At 41.2% G+C, this 23,223-nt stretch overlaps 1 protein-coding gene across 1 annotated transcript in view; it reads left to right on the forward strand.

The window, feature by feature from the left end:
- Positions 1-23,223, forward strand: part of WDTC1 (WD and tetratricopeptide repeats 1) — a 71,668-nt gene that overhangs the window by 18,111 nt on the left and 30,334 nt on the right. The window contains exons 2-3 of the mRNA XM_075552939.1: positions 2,372-2,519; positions 4,222-4,305. Coding sequence (XP_075409054.1) covers positions 2,472-2,519; positions 4,222-4,305 — 132 coding nt within the window. The 5' untranslated portion in view covers positions 2,372-2,471. The remainder of the gene's footprint in view (positions 1-2,371; positions 2,520-4,221; positions 4,306-23,223) is intronic.

The raw sequence follows: 23,223 nt of genomic DNA on the forward strand, positions 1-23,223 counted from the left end.
TGCTAAGATGCAGTGCTGGATGGCTTCCACATTTTAATGGAAGATTGTTGCCTCTCTTAAGAGCTTATGATCCCAAAATAGATGGTGGCAGTATTTCCCCCAAAGAGTCCAGGCTGAATGAGAACATGTAAGCAGTCAGAAAATGTTTTATTGTCCTACTGTGTGCTTAACACCGAAGGGTAGATCTATTTACAATAACTTAAGTTTCCTTAAGGGTGAAATGCCAAGGGAAAGGAAGGACTCTGCTGACAGCTCATGTGGAAAAAATGTGATCTCAGGAGGGGCAATAGGAAACTGCAGAGAAGCCCCTAGTGTGAAGGCCAGGTCCAGGCGCAGTCTCAGAAGATGAAACTGTCGGGAGGTTGCCTGGTGAACCCTGAGAGCTGACGGGCCAGCACAGGAAAGAAAGGAGAACCGGGTCCAAAAGGGTAGAAATCAAAGGAGGAAGAACTTCCTTAACTTAAAAAAATAGTAGTAGTAGTTTATTGTTTTGTTTTTTGCCAGATTATAAAATTAATGTGCTTTGGGGGGAAATTTTAAACACACCAAATAGTAGGAACAAAAAACAGTCATACTATTACCCAAAGACAGCTGTGATTAATATTTTCTACAATCCCATTTAAACATAATCTACAAGGCTTTACTGCCATCAGATCATTTCCAAGGCATTATGTATCTGCACAGGAGCAGATAGCTGCGTCTTTCTCCCGAGGAGCAGCTGGTGGGTTGAAACCATAGACCTTGCAGTTAACAGTTCAACACTTAGCAACAGAGCCACCAGATAGCAATGATCATTGTATTTATTTTCAAAGCAAATGTTACTACCTAAGGAGCTCTGGTGGTGGAGTGGGATATGAGTTGGGCTGCTAACGACAAGGTCGGCAGTTCAAACCCACAGGTGTTCCAAAGGAAAAAGGCGGCTTTCTGCTCCCATAAAGATGTATCGCCTCAGGAAATCCAGGATAGGTAACTCTATAGAGACAGTGACTAGATTAATGGTTCCTTAGGAGTATGGCAGGGGAGATTGGGGAAAAATAGGGAACTGATAACAGTGAGTACAGATTGAAGGACATGTTCTAAACCGTGGTGGGATTGTAAAGCTCATCTTGGTGCGATTGAACTGCTGCATGATATGCGAATTATGTGCCAATCGAACATGTTGGGGGAAAAAGAACTATAGCCTCACATGCCTAAAAGGGCAGTTCTCTGTCTTGTAGAGTCCATGCTGGTGATGGGGGCGTGGGGGTGGGGGGTTACAGAAATTCCATGAGAGGGCATAAACATTTCCCTTTAAAATTCGCATTTTAATGTCTGCATTAAAATATATTGGATGTGCATTATTTAACCTTCTATTATTGGAGAGTTGAGTGGTTTTAATGTCTGTCCTCTTAAGAAATCTGTGATGAATATGTTTAGTTTGAAGCTTACTTCTCAGATTTTGAGTTTTCTTGTGGCAGATATTTTCAGAAATAGATAGCTAGGTCTTTCTCATCCTCAGAATTACACAACTAAGGAGTAAGTTGTTTCAGGAAATGGTGAGGTTGGACACCTACCTATCAGGATATTGGAGAGAGAGTTATTTATCAAGTTAAGCCTTGGACATGGTTACCATTTACATTTCTTTTCTACCTTTTGATTCTGTGGATCTGCTAGAGCAGGCGTCCTCAAACTATGACCTGCAGGCCACATGTACCCCACCCCCACCCCCGGAGGACATTTATCCACCCCACCGGGTGTTTTTGCCTCGTTTGTTTTTTTACTTCAAAATAAGATCTGTGAAATGTGCATAGGAATTTGTTCATAGTTTTTTTAAAACTATAGTCCGGCCCTCCAATGGGTCTGAGGGACAGTGAACTAGGCCCCTGTTTAAAAAGTTTGAGGACCCCTGTGCTAGAGGGTTGAGTGTTCTGTCTGTGATGCTTATTTTATTTGGGGGAGAGCCAAATTGAGGATCAGTGATTTGGAGCATTTTGAAAGTTCCAGGTTGACGCTACACGTGCTCCCTGGGCAAGTGAAACCTGACATCTTTCGAGCGGTGTGTCTTGTCCTTACTTTCAGAATGTGGCACCATATTTATTTCCTTCATACGCCCATCTAGTTACCTTCCTTTCTTTTTTTATTTTTAAGTAAATAATACATGGCCCTTTCAGTATTTGTTCCAATTCTTCCCGTGGCTATGAGTCCCTGTTCCCTCTTGCCAGATTCCAGAGGTTCTTCAGCACTGTGGAGCCAGGGCTGGCTCACCAAGCTCCGAGTCACCGGCAATAGCCAGTTCACTGTGTGGACTGGTGGGCTGTTTAGGGGTGGATCCAGAGCTCTGAAACCACTTACTCCATCCTCCCAGATTAACACTTTCTTTCCCCCACTCCAGGAAATTAAATGTATGTCTCATGGGCCTGGGCTTGGCTGGAATGCACAAGGATCCTGAAGCTACCTCTATAGCTTCCTTCTGTTGAGCTCACTAAGAGAAGATGGCGAAAGTCAACATAACCAGAGACATCATCCACAGGCAGATCAAGGTAAGCAGCCCAGACCTCTGAACCAAACAGCAAGTTTTCTTTCTCCTAGGTTTATGTTACAGAGGAAGAAACTGGGGTCTAGAGTTGGTGATTTGCCTTCAGTGGCATATCTTGTTAGTGACTTGGAACTAGAATCAAGGTTTCTTGACCCTCTTGTCTCCTTTTACCCAAGAACATGGAATTTATGGAAACGCCTCTGTCCAAATGCTTATGCTTGTGGGGTTTTAAGATTATTATAATGGTGACTGATAAGACAGGAGAACTGTTAGTGTGTTATATATCTTCATGCTGTGTGTGTGTGTGTGTGTGTGTGTGTGTTTGCGCAAGAGAGAGGTGTCAGTAAAGCAGCCAGAAGTAGGTAAAGTTTCTTCATTTTGCTTGTTATTAAATTATATATATACACACGTCATAACCTAGGAAAGTCCCAGTCCTAAGGAAGACACTCCCATTTCTGGCAGGGGCTGGATGACTGGGCAGTCAAATGTCAGGGCAACCTTGGGTAAGAAGACATGGAAATTTCATGGTGATTCCACCAAGGCATGATGTGCTTTAGTCAACCTCAAGCTGGGCCAGGAACTTAATCTCACTCCTGCTCTAGTTAACTACTTTTACAACTCTAGTCATTTTACCTCCCCACGTCTCCGTTTTCTGTCTGTTGAATGATAATCCCGACTCCCTGCCTGACAATGAAATCTGAAAGAACCCACGGATAAGTTGTAGTCACCATCCAGCAGGATTTTCCCATGTACAGGTTTCTCCAGCTATCCAAAAGTAAAGCATTTCCATGAAACCCTTTGTAAACCGAATAGGCATAAAGTGAAGAAGTATTTACCATTAATTTATATAGAAAAAATTCCTTCAGCACTCCTCACCTAAAAAATCACCTGCCAAATCATGTAAGATAATCTAGAAAGCCTGAAGTAGCACTCCCAATAGTGAGTGTTCACAGGCATGCTTCACGCTGTGGTGGCTTGTTGAGTGTGGCCCCTGGAGAAGGCGGCAGGGCGCGCACGCCTTCTCTAAGGACTCCCTGCAAAACAAATGCTGACTGCTAGTTGCACTTTTCACCTTTTTTCCCCACAAAACCTTTCAAATTTCTTAAGCTTAGTGAAAACAGGTGCTAAGGCAGAGCTTTCATAAAAGCAAAGTGGTTTAAGGCAAACTTTTGAAAACCAGGGGATACCACTGGCCTGAAACCCTTTTGGAGCTTTGTCTGTCTGTTAAAGTGTGTGTGTGTGTGTGTGTGTGTGTGTGAGAGAGAGAGAGAGAGAGAGAGAGAGAGAGAGAGAGAGAGAGAGAGAGAGAGAGAGAGAGAGAGATCTCGTCAGACTGAGTGGCCCTCAAGGATAGGGACCACTTTTCCTAAAGTCACAGAACCCTGTCGGGTTATACATACAGCTTATTCTTTTCCCTTGTGCATCTTCGGCCCCTACAATGTCTTAAGATATTGATGACACATGAAAACATTCCCTTTTGGTTGTTTCTCTTTTTCTCTTTTATCTCAATAGCACACAACTGGGTTCTAAAGTCTACATTGTCTTCGATCATTCTCTATCCCTGCCTAAGTAGTGTTAAGTTCCTCCAGGTCCATTTTTGTGATCCTTTCTACCTCCTGCGGTGCCCAGCACAGTGCTGGACATAAAGTAGCCGTGTAAAAATCATGTTGGATTGAATCTATTGTCAGTTTATTTCTGTTCTGCAGGAGCGGGGTGCCCTGAGCTTTGAGCGGTGCTACCATGTCACTGACCCCTTTATCCGGCGGTTGGGCCTGGAAGCAGAACTGCAGGTAAGAGGCCAGTTTGTGGCCTAGATGCAGATGGCTTGTTCTCCACTCTCGTCACTTGACTCAAGGCATAAACATGCTTTTCTCTTCGGTTCATATCTAAAGGTTCTCTCTCTTTCCAGCAGTTATTAGGCTGTTAGGTCCATCTGAATCAAGGTTAAACTCAGATATACCTGAACCAAGATTAACATTGGCAGCAAATAAATTGAGGTTTAGTCATATGATTTTACTTATTCATTGTTTGGGGTTTGTTGAATTATATTCCACTATTTTTGCTATAAGAGTGCTAGGTAGCCCAAATCATTCAATACTTGACTCCTAACCAAAGGTTCACAGTTTAAAGGCCTGGCAATCACTACTCCAAAGGTCATGGCCACTGAAAACCATGTGGAAAACAGATCTACTCTGACACAGTGGAATTGAGTCAGAAATGACTCAGCAGCAATTCGTTTATTAATGACTCCTACCTTTATTTAGGCACATGGGCGATGTGTTGTTAGATGCCATCAAGTCAGCTCTGATGGACAGCAACCCTCAGTTCCACAGAACAAAACACTGCCCTGGCTTGTGCCATCCCCTCAATTATTGTTATATTTGCTCCAAATTTTGCAGCCTTTGTGTCAGTCCATCTTCTTGAGGGTCTTCCTTTCTGGCTTCGCGTCTCCTTTACTAAGCATGCTGTCCTTCTCCCTGAAACCATGTCCAAAGTGTGTGAGACAAAGTCTTGCCATTCCCGCTTCACTGGAGCTTTCTGGCTACTTCTTCCAAGACAAATTTGTTTGTTCTTTTGGCTGTCTGTGATACTTTCAATATTCTTTGTCACCACTATAATTCAAGTGTATTGATTAATTTAGTGTCTTCTTAATTCCGTGTCCAACTTTCACATGCATATGAGGCAATTGAAAACAGCCCTGGCATGGATGGAGCACACCTTAGCCCTCAGAGCGCACCTGTGCTCTTCCACACTGTAAAGAGGTCTGTGCGGCAGGTCTTCCTAGTGTAAGATGTCGATTGATTTCCTCACTGCCGATTGGACGAGTGCTGCTTGCTGATTCAAGCAAAATGAAATCTTTGAAACAGTCTGTCTCTTCTCTGTTTCTCTATGGGTTACACTGTCATCGGTTGGTGCAGGTGTGAGGGTTTGCCCTTTCTGTACACTGAGTTGCAATCACACTTAAGGCTGCAGTCCCTGATCTTCATCAGCAAGGACTTCCAGTCATCTTGGTTTTCAGCAAGCAAAGTTGTGTCATTTGCATATTGCAGGTTGTTAATAATTCTTCCTCCAATCCTGAGGAGGAAGTATAAGCCAGCTTCTCTGATTATTTGGTTATCATACAGATTGAATCAATTTGGTGAAAGAATACAACCCTGACATGTACCTTTCCTGATTTCAGACCAGGCAGAATTCCCCTGATGCATGTACAAGCTTCACATGAGCACAGTGCATCTTTTTTAGACCAAAGAAGTTGCTACAGTTCTTCAATTTCTTCACCACCAACTCTAGCAGTTGGTGCGTAGATTTGAATAACTGTATTAGCTAGTTTTCATTGTATGCATAGTTTTATCCTATCATGGACAGCATTGTGCTTCAAGATAGATCTTGAAGTGTCCTTTTTGACAATGGATGCAACAGCGTTCTCTTGAATTTGTCATGCTCATCATCAAAAAACCATATGATTGATTCAAAATGGCCTATCTTAGTCCATTTCATCTCATTAATGCTTGAAATAGCGATCTTTGTGCATTCCCTTTCATTTCTGACTTCCAGTTCCTAGATTCATACTTCATACATTCTATGTTCTAATTATTAATAGGTGTTTATAACTATTTTGTACTCAGTTTGACTCCTGACTCATGTAGACTCTGAAAGTTTTACTCCACCCGTGTCCTTAAGGTTGATTCTTCCTCAGTCGTATTTTTGAGTACCCTCCAACCCAAGCAGCTCATCTCCTGGCACTGTCCTAGCAGTAGCTAAAGTACATTGAATGCTGTACCACCATGTAGGAGTCCTATGTGCTCCCAGAAACATGGACAGCTCAGAAACCCTATTATCGTCACTGAGTTGGAATTACCCTGATGGCAGTGAGTTTCTTTTTTTTTAATCCCGCCATGTGCCAGGGCCAGTTCTGCGTGTTTACATATGCTATTAATTAATCTTCACAATGGCTTCATCAACAAATGAAGGCTTTAAAGTATCTTCCAACCTAAACTCATCTTCTGGCATTATATCTGACAGTGTTCCTTTGCTATTCATAAGGATCTCACTGGCTAATCCCTCAGAAGTGGACAGCCTATTCCTTCTTAGTCTATCGTTAGTCTGCAGGCTCCACTGAAACCTGTTCACATTGGATGATCCTGCTGGTATTTGAAGTACCAATGGCTTCATTTCCAGCAGCATGAAAGCCACCACAGTACAATAAACTGATAAACAAGTGGGGTGTGTGTATGTGTGTGTGTACATACAACATAGCTGGAAAATATATAATGTATGATATACATACATGCAAATATATGCTTTCTTTTTTTAGTTTCAAAACAAGAATGTGGAGCGGTAGATAAGAATTAGGTGTAAGAAAACAGGTTCACAAAGGCCAAGCACTTGGTCCAGGGTTGCTCTGACCAATCCACAAAGGACACAGACTTTCAGTTCATAAATTCATCCTTTTCATTGTGTCTGACATAGCAACACTCCATAAATGTTTCCATTCTCCTTCCTTCCTCAAGCTTGTGTTTTTAATCCAGCTGTTATTCCCAATTTAGTCTTATAGCAGATTAAATAAAAATCTCCTGCAGTAATAAGGAGCCCTGGTGGCAAAGTGGTTATGCAGTGGACTGCTAACCACAAGGCCAGCAGTTTGAAACCAGTATCTGCTCCTTAGAAGAAAGATGAAGCTTTCTATTCCTGTAAAGAGTTACAGTCTCAGAAACCCAGAGAGACCATTCTGCCTGTCCTACAGGCTTGCTCTGAGTGAGTGACCCAACGTCGTGTTACAGAAGATTAAATACTATCTTTCAAGTTTGTGTGTCTTTTGTTTTAGTTTTTTCTTTTTCGTTTTAGTCATTTTATTGGGGTTCATACAACTCTTGTCACAATCCATACATACACCAATGTGTCAAGGACAGTTGTACATGTGTTGTTGCCCTCATCATTCTCAAAACATTTGCTCTCCACTTAAGCCCTTGGCATCAGCTTCTCATTTTCCCCCTCCCTCCCCGCTCACCCCCAAGTTCATGTTTATGATCATATTTATCTTAGAAAAGGTCAGGAAATAAATGTGCCAAAATTTAACAGTGATTATTTTGAGATAATGAGATTATATACCATGGTGATAGAGTAGTTAAAACATTCAGGTGCTTACCAAACGGTTGGAGATTTGAATCCCCCAGCTGCTCCACAGGAAAAAGATGTGGCAGTTGGCTTCCCTCAGACGGTCATCTTTTAAAGTCCCATGGAGTAAGTCTACTCTGTCCTAATGGTATCACTCAAAGTCAGCTTGGTGGCAGTAGGTTTGGGTTTTTAACAGTTTCATTAGCACTTTATCCACATGTCATACAATTCAATAATTTCAATCATCTCAAGAAGAGTTGTTCAGTTGTCATTATATTCAATTCTAGAACATTCTCTTCTTCCTAGTAGTCAATGTTACTCGTGTAAATTTTTTCTAATAATGGCAAAAATAGACACAGCACATTCTCTAATTCCACAACTTCCACTTGTATATGCAGTGCCACTGATTATTCTCTTCATGCTGTACACCGTTGCCATAAACTCAATGCCCAACACACAGCAACTCTGTACCCTTGACCTATGGTGACCATTGGTCAAGTTTTGTTTGTTCCTCTTTTTTTCCCCATGGTTTTCTAGATATAATATTGAGATATCATATACTTGCATGGTTAAATCGCTTTTAAGATGAGTTGTATGATCACAATCAGTTCTAGTGCTTCCTCCCCACTCCTGCATTCATTATTTGCTCCCCAAGTCCCCTCATCCTATCTCCCATTCCCTACCCTTACATCCCCTATAAAGCCTTGCATCAGTTATCTCTATACATCCACTCCTTCTGTGCGCCCCAAAGTGGGAAATCCAACAGAAATAATAAAAAACAAAATAAAGTGGTATGCCCAACCCCAAACATCAGCAATATAGCCAGTATAAACCTGAACAATAAAAAAATTATGTACAGATTGTTTATAATTTCTCCATACTGATCCTCAAAACAACCAATAAAATACCAGTTACCAAAAAGAAAGTGGTAAGGATAAAATGATACAAAGACAAAAATACAAATAATAGGTAAGAAAGAAAAGACCACCATCAATAATTTAAAAGCCAGAGAAGAATTTTTTTGTCATGGAACAAGCAAGAAATAAGTACCTTGCACCTAGAACAGTGGTTTTCAACCTGTGGGTCGCAACCCCTTTGGGGGTCGAACGGCCCTTTACAGGCATCACCTGATTCATTACAGTAGCAAAATTACTGTTATGAAATAGCAACAAAAATAATTTTATGGTTAGGAGTCACCACAACATGAGGAAGTGTATTAAATGGTCACGGCATTAGGAAGGTTGAGATTCACTGACCTAGAACAAATTCAGATTGAATCAAGAGGGAGGTCAACTGACCAAGCATTAAGTTTGATCCAACACAATCAATTTTACAATGATCTCTATCTGATAGTAAAGCTGTTGGAGACTTGTTGTGACTAGAGGGGATCTGCCAATGGCTTAGTCTGACTAGACACTCTGCAGATAGGTTTTGGGCTCCCACTGCCCTCTATAGCCTACAAAAATTGGGTGTTCAAAGTTTAAGCTCTATTACTTTTCCCTTCGTTATATTTTGTTATTGTCATCTTTGTATCACACAAGCTGGTGTGCTTCTTCCATGTGGTCTTATTTGACTCCTCACTTAGATGGTTGCTCGTTTGAACACAAACCTAGATACTATTTTGATTGATATAGACACCATCTCCTTCCTTCACCACACTTTGCTATAGCAACCTTATCTTCAGTGATCATTTCATGAAGTGAAGTGAAGTATCAAGCAGGGCCATGTTTTCAGAACTGACTGCCGTTGAGTTGGGGCTAGAATTAAGTAGGAGCCCAGAATCCATCTGCCTGTCTGCAGGGTATGCACAACTCCCATTTACTTTGGTGGTCATGTGACAAAATCAAAACCCCCATAAGACCAACTACACTGACAACAGCAACAAACCAACCAGAAAACAAACAAACAAACAAAAGGCTAGAAAACAAAAGCCCATAGAAACAAAAAAGTAGAACATTGTCAGTCATCCTGCCTGGGGTATGACTGCACTGATACTTGAACACTTTTCCAATTAGACAGCACTCGGGTCACTGTTGCAAGTACACTTCTACCGAGAACTGCAACCCAGGAGTTGTTGCCCTGCACAGTTAGACCTCCCGTTTGATGGAGCACCGTTTACCCTAAACATGGGGATTGGTGCCAGGGGGCAACTAACTGGATCAACCCTTACAAGTGCAGGTCCCTGCCCACCAGATCAAAACCTGTGACATCACTGCAAGGGGGCCATTGAGGTACTAAATGTGTGGTGATTCTGGGTCCCTTTGCATTAGGCACCCACCAAGCCAGGGGTTCCCCCACAAGGTCCAGTGACCGCCCCACAGCCCCAGGACAGCCACTCTGCTTACTCTCCCATCCAAGTACCCCAGTCCTCAGTCCAAGGGGACAGGCAGCTTTGAGGCAGGGCTCAGTTCATTCAACCAGGCCTCTGTGTTAAGTCCTTCTGGTGTAGCCCCTGGTTTATGCCATGCTGTCTGCAAGGTAGTGTCCAAGGTCATCAGGATGCTTAGTCCGCAGTGTGGTTCACTGAGGGTTGGATAGAAACATATTCGTACTGTTTACTGAGGAACATAAAATCTGGTCCATTGTCCCCTAGGTTCTCTCAATTGTTGTTTAACATCCCTTACTGATGTGAGGTTACTTCTCCCCATTCACTTACCAGACTCATCAACAGAACCATCGATGTCTTCTCCAAAATGTAGATGCGCCTCTCCTCTGGTCTTAACTTGGTTTTCCAGCAAGGTTCTCCTGTCACTCCTGTGGAGGGCCCGTTCATTTGTCCCAGCTTTGTCTCAATACTGTATAGCCTTAAGTGGATGGTCTTCTCCCTTCCGCCCACCCCCCTTGAAGGGGTGACCCCAGACAACACAAGGTCTCTTTCCACGTGGTTCTTGTGAAGTGACTATAAGGGAGATGATGTTTGGTTCATGGCCAGTTGGTAGCCTTCTCCCTTTTGTTCAGGAATTGGTCCCTGAGATTTGTTTAGTGGGTATTGCTCCTTATAATAGTGGACTCATAATATTTATCCTTTTGTGATTGACTTCCTTTACTCGGAGTAATAGTTTCCATGTTCTTCCATGTCATGTGATGTTTCATGCTTGGTTTGGGGTTTTTTATGTGAAGAAAAAAATAATGGATTTCACATCAAGGAAGGACTTTTTAGAGTGTAGAAATTTAATCCTAAGGAGGAAAAATTAGTTGAGAAATTGAAAATAAAATAAATTATGGTGATCATCAAAGTTGGGGTTTAGTCAGACAAATGTTACAAGAGAGTGATTGAAGTAATGAATCACGGAGTTTAAGCAGATAGAAAAGGAAATTAAGACATGAAGTAGCATATAAAAAAGGAGTAGAAAGATTGGCTGACTGGTCTTGGAGGCCTTCTTGAGGTTGAAAACAATTTTAAAACCAAGCCACACTCACACCCATCAGTGTCAATTCCGACTCACAGCGACCCTGTAGGACAGGGTAGAACTGCTCCTGTGTGTTTCTGAGACTGTCACTTTTAACAGAAGTAGAAAGGCCTCTCATTGTCCAGGGGAACATTGGTGATTTTAAAGTTCTGACCTTGGGGTTATAACACGTAACCCACAATGCCACCATGGCTCTGAAGAACAATTGAGACATGTAACTTCCAAAATATGTGGGTCAGTTAAAAAAAATAAAAGCACAAGAGGCTACATATGTGCATGTGTATGGTGCATACATGTGTGGGCATATATCGATATCTATGTGGATGTACATGTATATGCATATACACATCTGTATATATGTACACACATGCATATGTATTCTCTTGTTCATTGTTGTTTTTTCACCAACCCACATAGCTTCGAAATTACATCTCTCAATTGTTCTTCAGGAACCCTGGTAGCATAGTGGATTAAGTGTTGGCTGGTAACTACAAGATAAAAAAAGCCAAGTACAAGAGGATGTGTGTGTGTGTGTGTGTGTGTGTACACATCTGCGTGTGTATACACCTGCGAGTATATATGTCTGTGTGCATATGTGTAGATATGTATTTATGTGTGTGTTCACACGTGCACATATCTATCCTCTAGTACTTGGGTTTTTTTCACTTACCCACTTATCTTGGAAATCGCTTCATGTCAGTTCATAGAGTTTTCCCTAATTTTTTAGAGTTGCACAATACCCTTATGTAGATTACCAAGATTCATGCATTAAATTGTATAAACCCTTAGAACTGTTTCTAATGATGTCATAATGAATAACTTTGTACAGTGTAATAGCTGGAGATGTGTTTTAAAGTAAAATCCTAGAAGTGGAGTACTGACAGAGTAAATATACTTTATTTGTGGTTTTGTTAGATATTGCCAAATTTCCCTTTTATGGAGGTTGCACCAGTTTGCTTTCCCACTAGCAATATGAGGGTTCCTGTTGCACCACAGCTCACCAACAGACTGTGTGATTAAGCTTTTGTAATTTTTATCATTCTAATAGGTGAAAAATAGTATGTCAGTGTAGTTTAAAAAAAATTCATGAAGGTTCCGTTTTTCCTCATACCCATCAGCACTTCTTGTCTATAATTTTTATTATTGCCATCTTAGTACATATGAACTGGTCTCTCATTGTGTTTTTGATGACATTTACTGAATGACTAATGAGGTTGAACATATTTCAATGTGTTTATTGGCCATTTGTATATCTTCTTTGGAGAGGTGTCTATTCAAATTATTTGCCTATTTTTTAATGAGGTTAATTTTTATTGTTGAGTTATAAGAATTCCTTATTCTTTAGTAATGAGGACTTCATAATTTTACATTTTGCGGTTAAAACCATAGGGAAAAAAATCTGACTGACAGACTTTGGGCCTCTACCCAAACACAAGAACACCTTGTTCTTTTTTTTTTTTTTTTACACCTTGTTCTAATAACCTGGTACTCTTTGGTACTCACCTTCCCAACATGATCACTGAAGACAAAATGGGTGCATAAGAAAATGTGGTGAAGAAAGCAGATGATGCCTAGTAGTTATCAAAAGATAGATTGTCTGTGGTCTTAAAGACTTGAAGTTAAACAAGCAGCCATCTAGCAGGGAAGCAAATAAGCCCACCTGGAAGGAGCACACCAGCCTGTGTGATCATGAGGTGTCAATGGGATCAGATATCAGGTATCAAAAGATCCAAAACAAACAACTGTATTAATGGGAAAGAGTGAGATTGGAATGGAAACCCAAAGCCCATCTGTAGACAGTTGGACATCCCCCCACAGAAAAGTTTCAAGGAAGGGACAATTCAACAAGGGTGCAGTATAGCACCAACAAAACACACATCATTCCTCTAGTTCCTGAATGCTTGCTTCCTCCCCACTACCATGGCCCAGTTCTACCTTACAAATCTGGGGCTAGACACACGTTGGTACAGATAGCGCTCTCGACACATGGAATTCAGAACAGCTAAAATGCTCAGGAACAGTAGTGGGAGTAGGGATATCATGAGGGTAGAGGTTAGTGAGGGGGGGGGTAGGAAGAAAGGGGGACCCCATCATAAGGTTGGATATATAGCCCCCTAGCAAGGGTGATGAAGAACAGAAATGTGGGCAAAGGGAGACAATGGACAGGGTGAGACACGAAATAACAATAGTAAATAATCCAGGATTCACAAGGGTGGGGGGGGGGGGGAGGGAAAAAGAGGAGCTGATACCAAGGGTTGAAGTTGAAAGAAAATGTTTTGGAAATATTGAGGGCAGCATATGTACAAATGTGCTTAATACAATTGAATGATGAAATGTTATAAGATTTATAAGAGCCCCCAATAAAATGATTAATATAATAAATTAAAAGCAAAAAAACTAGGGGCGAAAATCTATTTTGCATCTGGCTGTAAAGAAAGCCAAGCTAGGTGAAAGTACTGTTGGCTATGATGATTAAGGTTCCAGGTCAACCTGACGGGCCCACATATGGCAGTTGTGTAATAATGTAATTTGATGGTATGTAGGGATGAGAATGAGCAGTTATGGAATGACATCTTTTGACAGTTGAGTAATAATGTAACCCTCTGGTTTTGTGTGAGGCTAGTTTTTGTGTCACAGCCTAATCTTTGGAACCTAATCATATTAATAAGTGAGGGGAGATAGAATGTGTGTGTGTGTGTGTGTGTGTGTGTGTGTGTGTGTGAGTGTGATTTGAAGGTGCTGTCTCCCATTTTGTTGCTGACCTTTTTATTTTTTGATAGTACCTTTAATACAGTTTTAGTGTTGACAAAATCCAGCTTATTATGATTTTCTTTTGTCGTTTGTGTTTGTGATGCCATATCTGAGAAACCATTGCCTCATCCAAGATCATAAAGATATACTTATCTTTTTCCTAACAGATTTATAGTTTCAGTGCATATATTTAAGCTTTTGACCCACTTGAGGTTAATTTTTTTATATATTGTGAGGGAAGGGTCCAACTTCAGTGTTTCGCTTTTTATATCTATTTGTCCTAGCACCATTTGTTGAAAAAAACTTTTCTTTCTCTACTGAATTGTCTTGGCATTTGAGAAAGAGGCATGAAAGTGCATCTGACTTCCTCTGATTGCGTGAAGAGAACCATCTCCACTGAAACCCAAGGCAATCGCACGGCAGAGACTGACAAGCTTCTACCATCCCTTCTTCTACCCTGACTCGAGCCATCCCTCCCATGGCACTCCACTTCTCTGCTGGGTTTGAAAGTCCATTGCAGTGGCCACACAGATAGTACTCATGATTAAGAGGTTAACAGATTACAAGTCAGGATCATAAAACATTAAGGATACAATCTTTGTCCACAGCAGCACCTCTGTTCAGCCAGCAGCCATATCTCTCTCTGGTCTTCAGCTTCTCAACCACATGATCCTCTGGCCTCAACCATCATGGAAACACACACACCACTCGGCCTCACAGTCTCAGAGTCTCAGAGTTGGTCTTCTGCTTTGTCTCATGGTTTCCTTGCCTCTGGTCTCACTCTCTGTCCCATGGTCTCTGCCACAGCCTCCGTTCCCAGCTTCAGCCACTTGAGGCAGGGATCTTGAACCCTGATGCTTCCCAGGTGATGCTCTCATACAGAGAGGAGATGTGGTTTATGTCTTTCAGGAGACCCTACCCCCAGGAAACAAGGTGGGGACTTGATTCACACTCTCTAGCTAGAAGGAAGGAGCCCTGGTGGTGTAGTGGTTGCCTGAGCCGCAATCCACAGGTCAGCAGTTTGAAACCACTGTCTGCTCTCAGAGAGAGAAAGACGGGGCTTTTTACACCTATAAAGAGTTACAGTCTCGGAAACTCCACTTTGCCCTGTCGGGTCACTATGAATCAGCATCAGCTTGAAAGTGATGAGTTTAGGTTTAAATAAGGCAGAGATTCAGAATACATCTCACTTTAAGTATGACAGTTAGCACAACAGAACTCTCTTCAATTTGGGAGAGATAGAGGCTAGAATTTACAATACATCACAAAAGGGATTATGGCTAGAAGGGGCCTATCAGTTGCCTGCATCTCAGCAAGCAAACTCACTGCCATTGAGTAAATTTCAGACTCATGTTGTTAGATACCATTGCAGCCATATGCACAACTGAGCAAAACACTGCCCAATGCCGTGTCATCTTATACCTGAACCCATTGGTGCAGCCACTGTGTCAACCCATCTTATGAATGGCTGAGTTAGTTTGAGTTGACTAGAGAAACAAGTTCATAGACATTCATAAATATGTGTAAAAGAACTTCAAAGAGTAATTGTACATTAAGAAAACCTCCCAACCCAGTCCCAATCAAATCCGTTAATCTGATTTTAGTACATATGTCCAATACCAGTCTGTTCATTCCTCTCAGACTCACGCAACACATGCAATGATGCCAAGTGCAGGAACACCACAGGCCAGTGGGTGGGAAGTCTTGTGGATCCAGTGGTGGTGGAAGCCTCCTTAGCGCTTGTGTGGGTCTCCATGTGGCTCCTCCAGCTCCAAGGCTCTGGCTGCCATCAGCATAGCTCCATGTGGCTTGTCAACAGGAATGTCTCAAAGGGAGTAAACTTGTGTCCTGCCTCCCAGGGAGCTATTTATCTCCTTAGTGCCTCCAAATGAGATCATCAAGCTGCAACCTGATTGACAGGCTAAACTCCACCCCTTCACTCTTTTTTTTTTTAACCTCTTCACTCTTAAGTCTCATATTGACAACAGATTCTATAACTACCACAAGGGCCTTCCCCTCCTTCTCTGCCCTTCCACTTTACCAAGCATGATATCCTTCTCCAAGAACTGATCTCCTGACAATATGTCCAAAGTATGCAAGACGAAGTTTTGCCATCCTTGCCTCTTAGAAGCACTCTGACTTTATTTCTTCCAATACAGATCGGTTCGTCCTTTTAGCAGTCCATGGTACTTTTAATACTTTTCTCCAGCACCACGATTCAAATGCATCCATCCTTCTTGTCCAACTTTCACTACATATGAGACCATTGAAAATTCCACAGCTTAGATCAGCATACTGACCGTAGTCCTCAAAGAAACATCCTTGTTCTTCAATCTTAAGAGGCTTTGTGCAACACATCTTTTGATCTCCTGACTGCTGCTTCCGTGAGCACTGATTGTGGATCCAAGGAAGACAAAATCCTTGACCGCTTCAATCTTTTCTCCATTGATCATCATGTTACCTATGGTTCCCGTTGTGAGGATTTTGTTCACTTTTGAGTTGTAATCCATACTGAAGGTTATGATCTCTGATCATCATCAGCAAGTTTAACATTTTTCCATAATTTTAGTTTCGGGTGCTGAGAGAATGCACAGCGGGATGTATACCAGCTCAGCACTCTCTTCGTGCACAGTCGCATGGCATTAACTGCATCCGTGGAGTGTGCAGCTGTTTACCAGTTCAGCACTTTCTTCGTGCACAGTCGCATGGCGTTAACTGCATCCGTGGAGTGTGCAGCCGTTTACCAGTTCAGCACTTTCTTCGTGCACAGTCGCATGGCGTTAACTGCATCCGTGGAGTGTGCAGCCGTTTACCAGCTCAGCACTCTCTTCGTGCACAGTCGCATGGCGTTAACTGCATCCGTGGAGTGTGCAGCCGCTCTCAAGCTCCTCCTCTAGGCTATTCCTCCTCTCGCTCGTTGCCATCAACTCCCTACCTAAAGTCTCAGGTCGTCATTATTGCCATATGTACTCGAGTGTAAGCCCGCCTGGATATCAGCTGGGGCACTTAATTTTACCATGAAAACCGCATTAAAAATATGCTGAGAAAATTGGCTTATACACGAGTCTAGATGATAATTTAATTCCACGTGATAGACCATAAAAGAGTGTAATGTCCAAGGTAAGCATTCTTTACTAGTTAGTTAAGGTATTGTCTAGTTTTAAGAAAACTTCCACCCATTGCCATTGAGTGAATTCTAATTCCATAACTTCATGGGATATTTTTGGTTTGAGATTAAATTTAATTAAGGATATCATTTGACGGGTTCAGCTTCCTTGGCTTCAGAAAGTCAGACATTCATTATAACTTAAAATTCTCTCCTGCATTTCCCCTCTTTTGATCAAAATTCTCTTTATAAAATCCGTAACCAACATGCTCAGTAGTGTTAGCCAGAAACCATCTAGGACTGGTCTCATGGCAAAGGAGGCAGCTGTTCTGGAAGTGCTGAGCCACACATGCCATGTTCTTCTTTTCCTAATGCTCCTTTTTCTGTTGCTCCAGCAAACAGAAACCAGTTACTGTGCTTTGGGTAACCATTCGCCTGCTTTTAAGGCCCTATGCCGTGAACTGAGAAGAAACAAGTTATTAGGCCAGTTAACTGTAATGTTCCATGAAACCAGGACCTGAGCATCCCATGAAAAATAAGCAGTGTCAGTGCTACTCTTTTTATTGGCATTGTCATAAGTATATCTAACACAACTTTTTCCAATTTAATTTTTAGGAGTATACAATTTATTGACAACTATTACATCATTCAACTAGGTAGCCCTATACTTGTTCAATTGTGATTTTTTTCCCATCACTATAAACTGAAAGTACTTGGTAAGCAGTTAATTCTCCTTTTTCACCTCCTTCCCACCCAGTAATGATTTAAGAAACTTTTGTCTCTATATGCTTACCTGTTTTTGTCTTTTTATATAAATGAGGTCTCGCTATTCTTTTGTGATATATCAAGAGTTCATTTCTCTTGCTGACCAAATAGGATCCCACCATAGTCCTTATTCTGTTGATGTACATTTAGGTTGTTTTGACTTTGGAGCGATTATGAATAGTGCTTCAGTGAGTTTGGTGTGCAAGTATCTATATTAATCTCTACTCTTTAAGTCTTTTGAATATATACCTAGGAGTGGAATTAAGTTCTGTTTCTATTTTTGAGTAACTGCCACACTGTTTTCCACAGTGGCTGTATCATTTTACTTTCCCACCAGCAATCAATAATAGTTCCAATTTCCCTACATTTACACCAACACTTGTTGTTTTCCATTTTGTTTTGTTGGGGGTTGGGCTAGTTTAGGCATTCTAAAACCAAAGCTATTGCTGCCAAGTCAATTCCAACTCATAGTGACCCTAATAAAACATAGTAGAGCTGCCCATAGAATTTCTTAGGTTGTTATCCAGGAAAGCCAACTGCCGAATCTTTCACCTGTGGGGTGACTGGTAGGTTCAAACCAGCAATTTTTCTATTAGCAACCAGGTGCTACTGTACCACCAACACTCTCTTTAGTCATTCCCCAATTCCGAAATTACTGCCAGCCCCTCGGTTCTGACTCATGGTGACCTTATAGGACAAAGTAGAACCACCTCTACGAATTTCTGAAACTTTCCGTCTATGGAGCAGAAAGATTCATCCTTCTCCTGGGGAGTGGCCTTGTGGTTAGCAGGCAGCAGGGAACCTTCTACACCACTGAGATACCTTGAACTGGGTAAATCTGCTCAAGACCGCTTTAAAGTATTGAAAAGCAAAGATGTTACATTGAGGACAAAGGTACACCTGACCTAAGCCGTGGGGCTTTTCAGTTACCTCACATATGTGTGAAAGCTGGACATTGAATAAGGAAGACTGAAGAAGAATTAATACACTTGAATTGTGCTGATGAAAAATATTGAGGGTTGTATAGACTGTCAGAAGAACAGTCAAATTTGTCTTAGGAGAAATAACAGACAAAATGCTCCTTGGGAGTAACAAGGGCAAGACCTCATCTCATATTCGTGGGACATGTTACTAGAAGAGACAAGTCCCTTGAAAAGGACCTCATCTGTGGTAAAGCAGAGGGGCAGTGACAGGGTGCGACTGACACAGTACGTGCCGCAGTGGCCTCAAACACAAGAGCAGTTGTGAGGCTGCGCCAGGACCCAGGCAGTGGTTCTTTCTGTTGTCCATGTGGTCACCCCGCGATGAACCGATATGACGGCACCTAACAACACTGGGAGTGAAATGGTATCACAACATGGGCTTTGTTTTTAAAGTTGGCTCCGCAAAGGAGTATCGGAGGACTTGCATTTGCCAGTATGACATCTCTCATCCGAGTTCTGATTTTCATCTCTGATAGCTTATGATATTGCATATCTTTTCATGTATTGAGTGACCATTTGAATGTCTTCTTTGGTGAAATGTCTATTCAAGTCCATTGCCCATTTTATAATTGGTTTATTTTCTCTCTTGTTAAGTTGTTGAAGGTGTAGACATATTTATTTTCATCGTTTTAGTATTTTTTGCTCATATAATTAAGTGATATTGATTGTGTTCATCATGTTTCTCAGCCATCACTGTTATTTATTTCCAAATTTTCTCAGCACTCTAAAGAAGCTCAATGTCTCCCAAGCAGTTTTTCCACTTTTCTGTTGTTTTATTTTGATTGTATGAAAACATTGGCCAGTTCAAAAACTTCTACATGTAAAATTCTGTGATATTGATTATGCAATTTCTATTGTTCAGCCATTATTTTGCAACCATATTTCCAAGTTACTCCACTATCATTTATAAGAACTCAGTGCTCCCTAAGCAAAAACTTCTCCTTCCCTCTCTCTCACATTCCTGGTAACCACTCATTTTATTGTTTTCTGTGTAGTGGCATATCTCTTGTGCCAAATTAAAACTCACTGCCATTCTGACTCGCATAGCAACCCTAGGGGACAGAATAGAAGAGGTGCTCTGCCGGTCTCTACGGGAGTAGATAGCCTCATTTTTCTCCCATAGAGGGGCTGGAGGTAACGAACTGCTGCCCTTGCAGTTAGCAGCCCAACACATAGCCCCCTATGCCACAATAAAGGTTTGTTGGAATAAAACAAACTTTCACTTGTGTGCATAATTGATGACTTTTCATATTTTAACATAATTGAGTAGTTGCCACAGAGACCATATGGCTTATGAACCTTAAAATGCTTATTGTCTGTCCCTTTACGGGAAAAGAAATGCCAACCTCTGCTTTAAGTGTTGTGAACTCATCCCTGAGTTAACAAATGGTAAGTGCCTACAATACTCCAGGATCATTCTAGCACTGGAGGTTCACATGACAGTGCCACCGACAGGGTCCCTGGCTTTGCCTTCCCTACCTGATGTCCCCTTGCACTGGCCACAACGTCATCCTGCTTTCTTGATTTTAAGCCATTCCATATTTCTCTGTTCTCTTCGCACAACTGCCTCTTGATCCATGTACAGGTTTCGAATGTGCCCGATGAAGTATTCTGAAATTCCTAGTATTCTCAAGGTTATCACAGTTTTTTATGGTCCACAAATTCTAATGCCTTTGTGTAATCAATTAGATACAAGTAAATATCTGTCTCGTATTATCTGCTTTGAGCCAAGATTCATCTGACATCAGCAATGACATCCCGTGTTCCATGTCATCTTCTGAATCCAGCCGGAACCTCTGGCAGCTCCCTGTCAATGTACTGCTGTAACAGTTGTTGGATCATTGTCAGTAAAATTGTACTTATGTGTGATGTGGTTCTATAGTTTGAGCATTCCATTGGGTCATCTTTCTTTGAAATGGGCACAAATATGGATCTCTTCCAATTAATTGTACAGGTAGCTGTCTTCCAAATTTCCTGGCATAGATGAGTGAGTGCTTCCAGTACTGCTGCGTCAGCTTTTTGCAATATTTCAATGGGTTAAGCTCTGGAATCTGTCAAATAAGAGTTCATAATTCTAGTTCCACTGATTATTCAATATAGGACTTTGGGTGTAATAGCCTTTGGCACTCAGTTTCATCATCTGAAATTTGAGAATAATAATGATGTTTCCAACCTAAGTTAATATAAAGATGAATAGCATGTGGAGTGAACACAGTATTGGGGATAAACAAAAAAGGGGAAAAAGAGGAAGAAAGACAAAAACAGCAGCAACAACAAAAAAATACCCTCACTACCATCAAATTAATTCCAGCTCCTAGAAACCTTATATAGGATTTCTGGGGCTGCACATGTTCACCGTTGTCCCTCGGAGCAGTAGGGGAGATTAAATGCTGACCTGTGGCTAGCAGCCTGTGTTCCGTGTATTTTTGCTGCCGCTAGCTTAGTGCCGGATGAGCCCCTCGGGTCTGAAGACACTAAAAGTTGACCATAATAACATGAGTAGAAGAAAAAACATGGATAAAGTTTTCAGGACTTTGATTTGCTACCGAGAAGAAACACCTATAAACACCTATTAATCAGAACATGGAATATATAAACTATGTATGGACCTAGGAATATTGAAAGTCATTGAAAATGAAATGGAATGCATACAAATCTATATCCTAAGCACTAGTGAGCTAAAATAGACTGGTGTTGACCATTTTGAATCAGACAGTCCATGGCTTACTGTACCGGGAATGACAAATCGAGAGAAATAGCATTGTATTCATTGTCAGAAAGAACCCTTCAAGATCTGTATTGAAGTACAGTGCTGTTTGCGATAGTATAAGATCTGTGCACAAACAAGGAAATCGGTTGATATCACTGCTGTTCAAATATTTTCACCAACTATTAAAGCTAGTGATAAAGAAATGGTAGAATTCTGCCAACTTCTTTAGTCTGAAACATGTAATAAAGATGGATTGATAATTATTGGTGATTGAAACTCAGATGTTGAAAACAAAGGGGAAGGAACCAAAACACAACTCACTGTCAGTGAGTGAATTCTGACTCAAAGGAACTCTTTCAGACAGGGCAAAACTGCCCCTGTCTTGACGCTGTCTTGAAAGTAGTACAGCCAGAATGCTCTTTAGAAGCCAGATGATAGAAGTTTAACTGGAGATCTCATGGTAGAATTTTGCAAGACCAGTGACTTCTTCCTTGCAAATACCTTTTTTTCAACAACGTACCTGAAGGACAACGATACATGTGGATAGCAGTCAAGAGATCAAATGATGCATGGCATTGGGTAAATCTGCTGCACAAGACTTCTTTAAAGTGTTGAGAAGCAAGGATGTTAGTTACTTTGAGGACTAGGGTGCACCTCACACAAGCCATGGTATTTTATCAATTGTCTCATATGCGTGTGAAATTTGGGCATGAGAAAGGAAGACTGAAGATGATTCAGCTCATTTGAATTATGGTACTGGCGAAGAATATTCAAACTAACATAGACTGCCAAGAGCAGGGAAAAAACTTACCTGTCTTGCAAAAGGTATAGCCAGAATATTCCTTAGAAGCAAGGATGTAGAGACTTAGTCTCATGTACTTTTGGACATATTATCAAGAAAGACCAGCCTCTGGAAGAGCGCATCATCATGACTGGCGAAATAGAAGGGCAACGACAAAGAAGAAGGCCCTCAACAAGATGGATTGACACATTGGTTGCAATGGACTCACACATAAGAATCCCTGTGAAGATGGTGCAGGACTGGGGTGTGTTTCTTTCTGTTGTGTGTAGAGTTGCTATGAATCAATAGTCACTCAGTGACACCTAACAACAACATGCATGGTGACTTTGCTAGAAGGAATACCAGAAATCAATTGACTTCATCTATGGGGGAAAAGTGATGGAGAAGCTCAATATCAACAACAAAAAAAAGAAACAAACAAACTATCCTATGTAAGTTCAGGTTGAAGTTGAAGAAAATTCAGCCAACTCCATGATAGCCAAAACACAACCTTGAGTATATCCCATTTGAATTTCATGATCATCTCAAAAATAGATTTGACTCATTGAACACTAATGACGAAACTTGAAGAGCTGTGGTGTGATGTCAAGAAGATCATACATAAAGAGCGCAAAGGGTCATCACAAGATCAAAGTGAACAGAAGAAACTTCAAAACGTGCTAGTAGCTGTAGAGTAGCTAAAAGCAAATGGAAAATATGAAGAAGTAGAACAAAAAACTCAAAGGACAGCTCTAGAAGACAAAGTAAAGTGTTGTAATGAAACGTGCAGACCTAGAGTTAGAAAACCAAAACACACTCAGCATATCATGTTTCAATATTGAATGATTTATAGGCAAAATATTGAATGATGCAGGAAACATCAAAAGAAGATGGAAATAATCCACAGTAACTATACCAACAGGAACTGGTAGACATTCAGCCATTTCAAGAGGTAATATGTGATCAAGAACACCGGAACTGAAGACAGGAAGTCCAAACTGCATTGAAGGCATTAGCAAAAAACAAGGCTCCGGAAATTAACCGAATACCAATTGAAATATTTCAACAAGTTGATGAAGCACTGGAA

The sequence above is a fragment of the Tenrec ecaudatus genome, chromosome 1 (assembly GCF_050624435.1).
Source record: "Tenrec ecaudatus isolate mTenEca1 chromosome 1, mTenEca1.hap1, whole genome shotgun sequence".
NCBI classification, from domain to species: domain Eukaryota; kingdom Metazoa; phylum Chordata; class Mammalia; order Afrosoricida; family Tenrecidae; genus Tenrec; species Tenrec ecaudatus.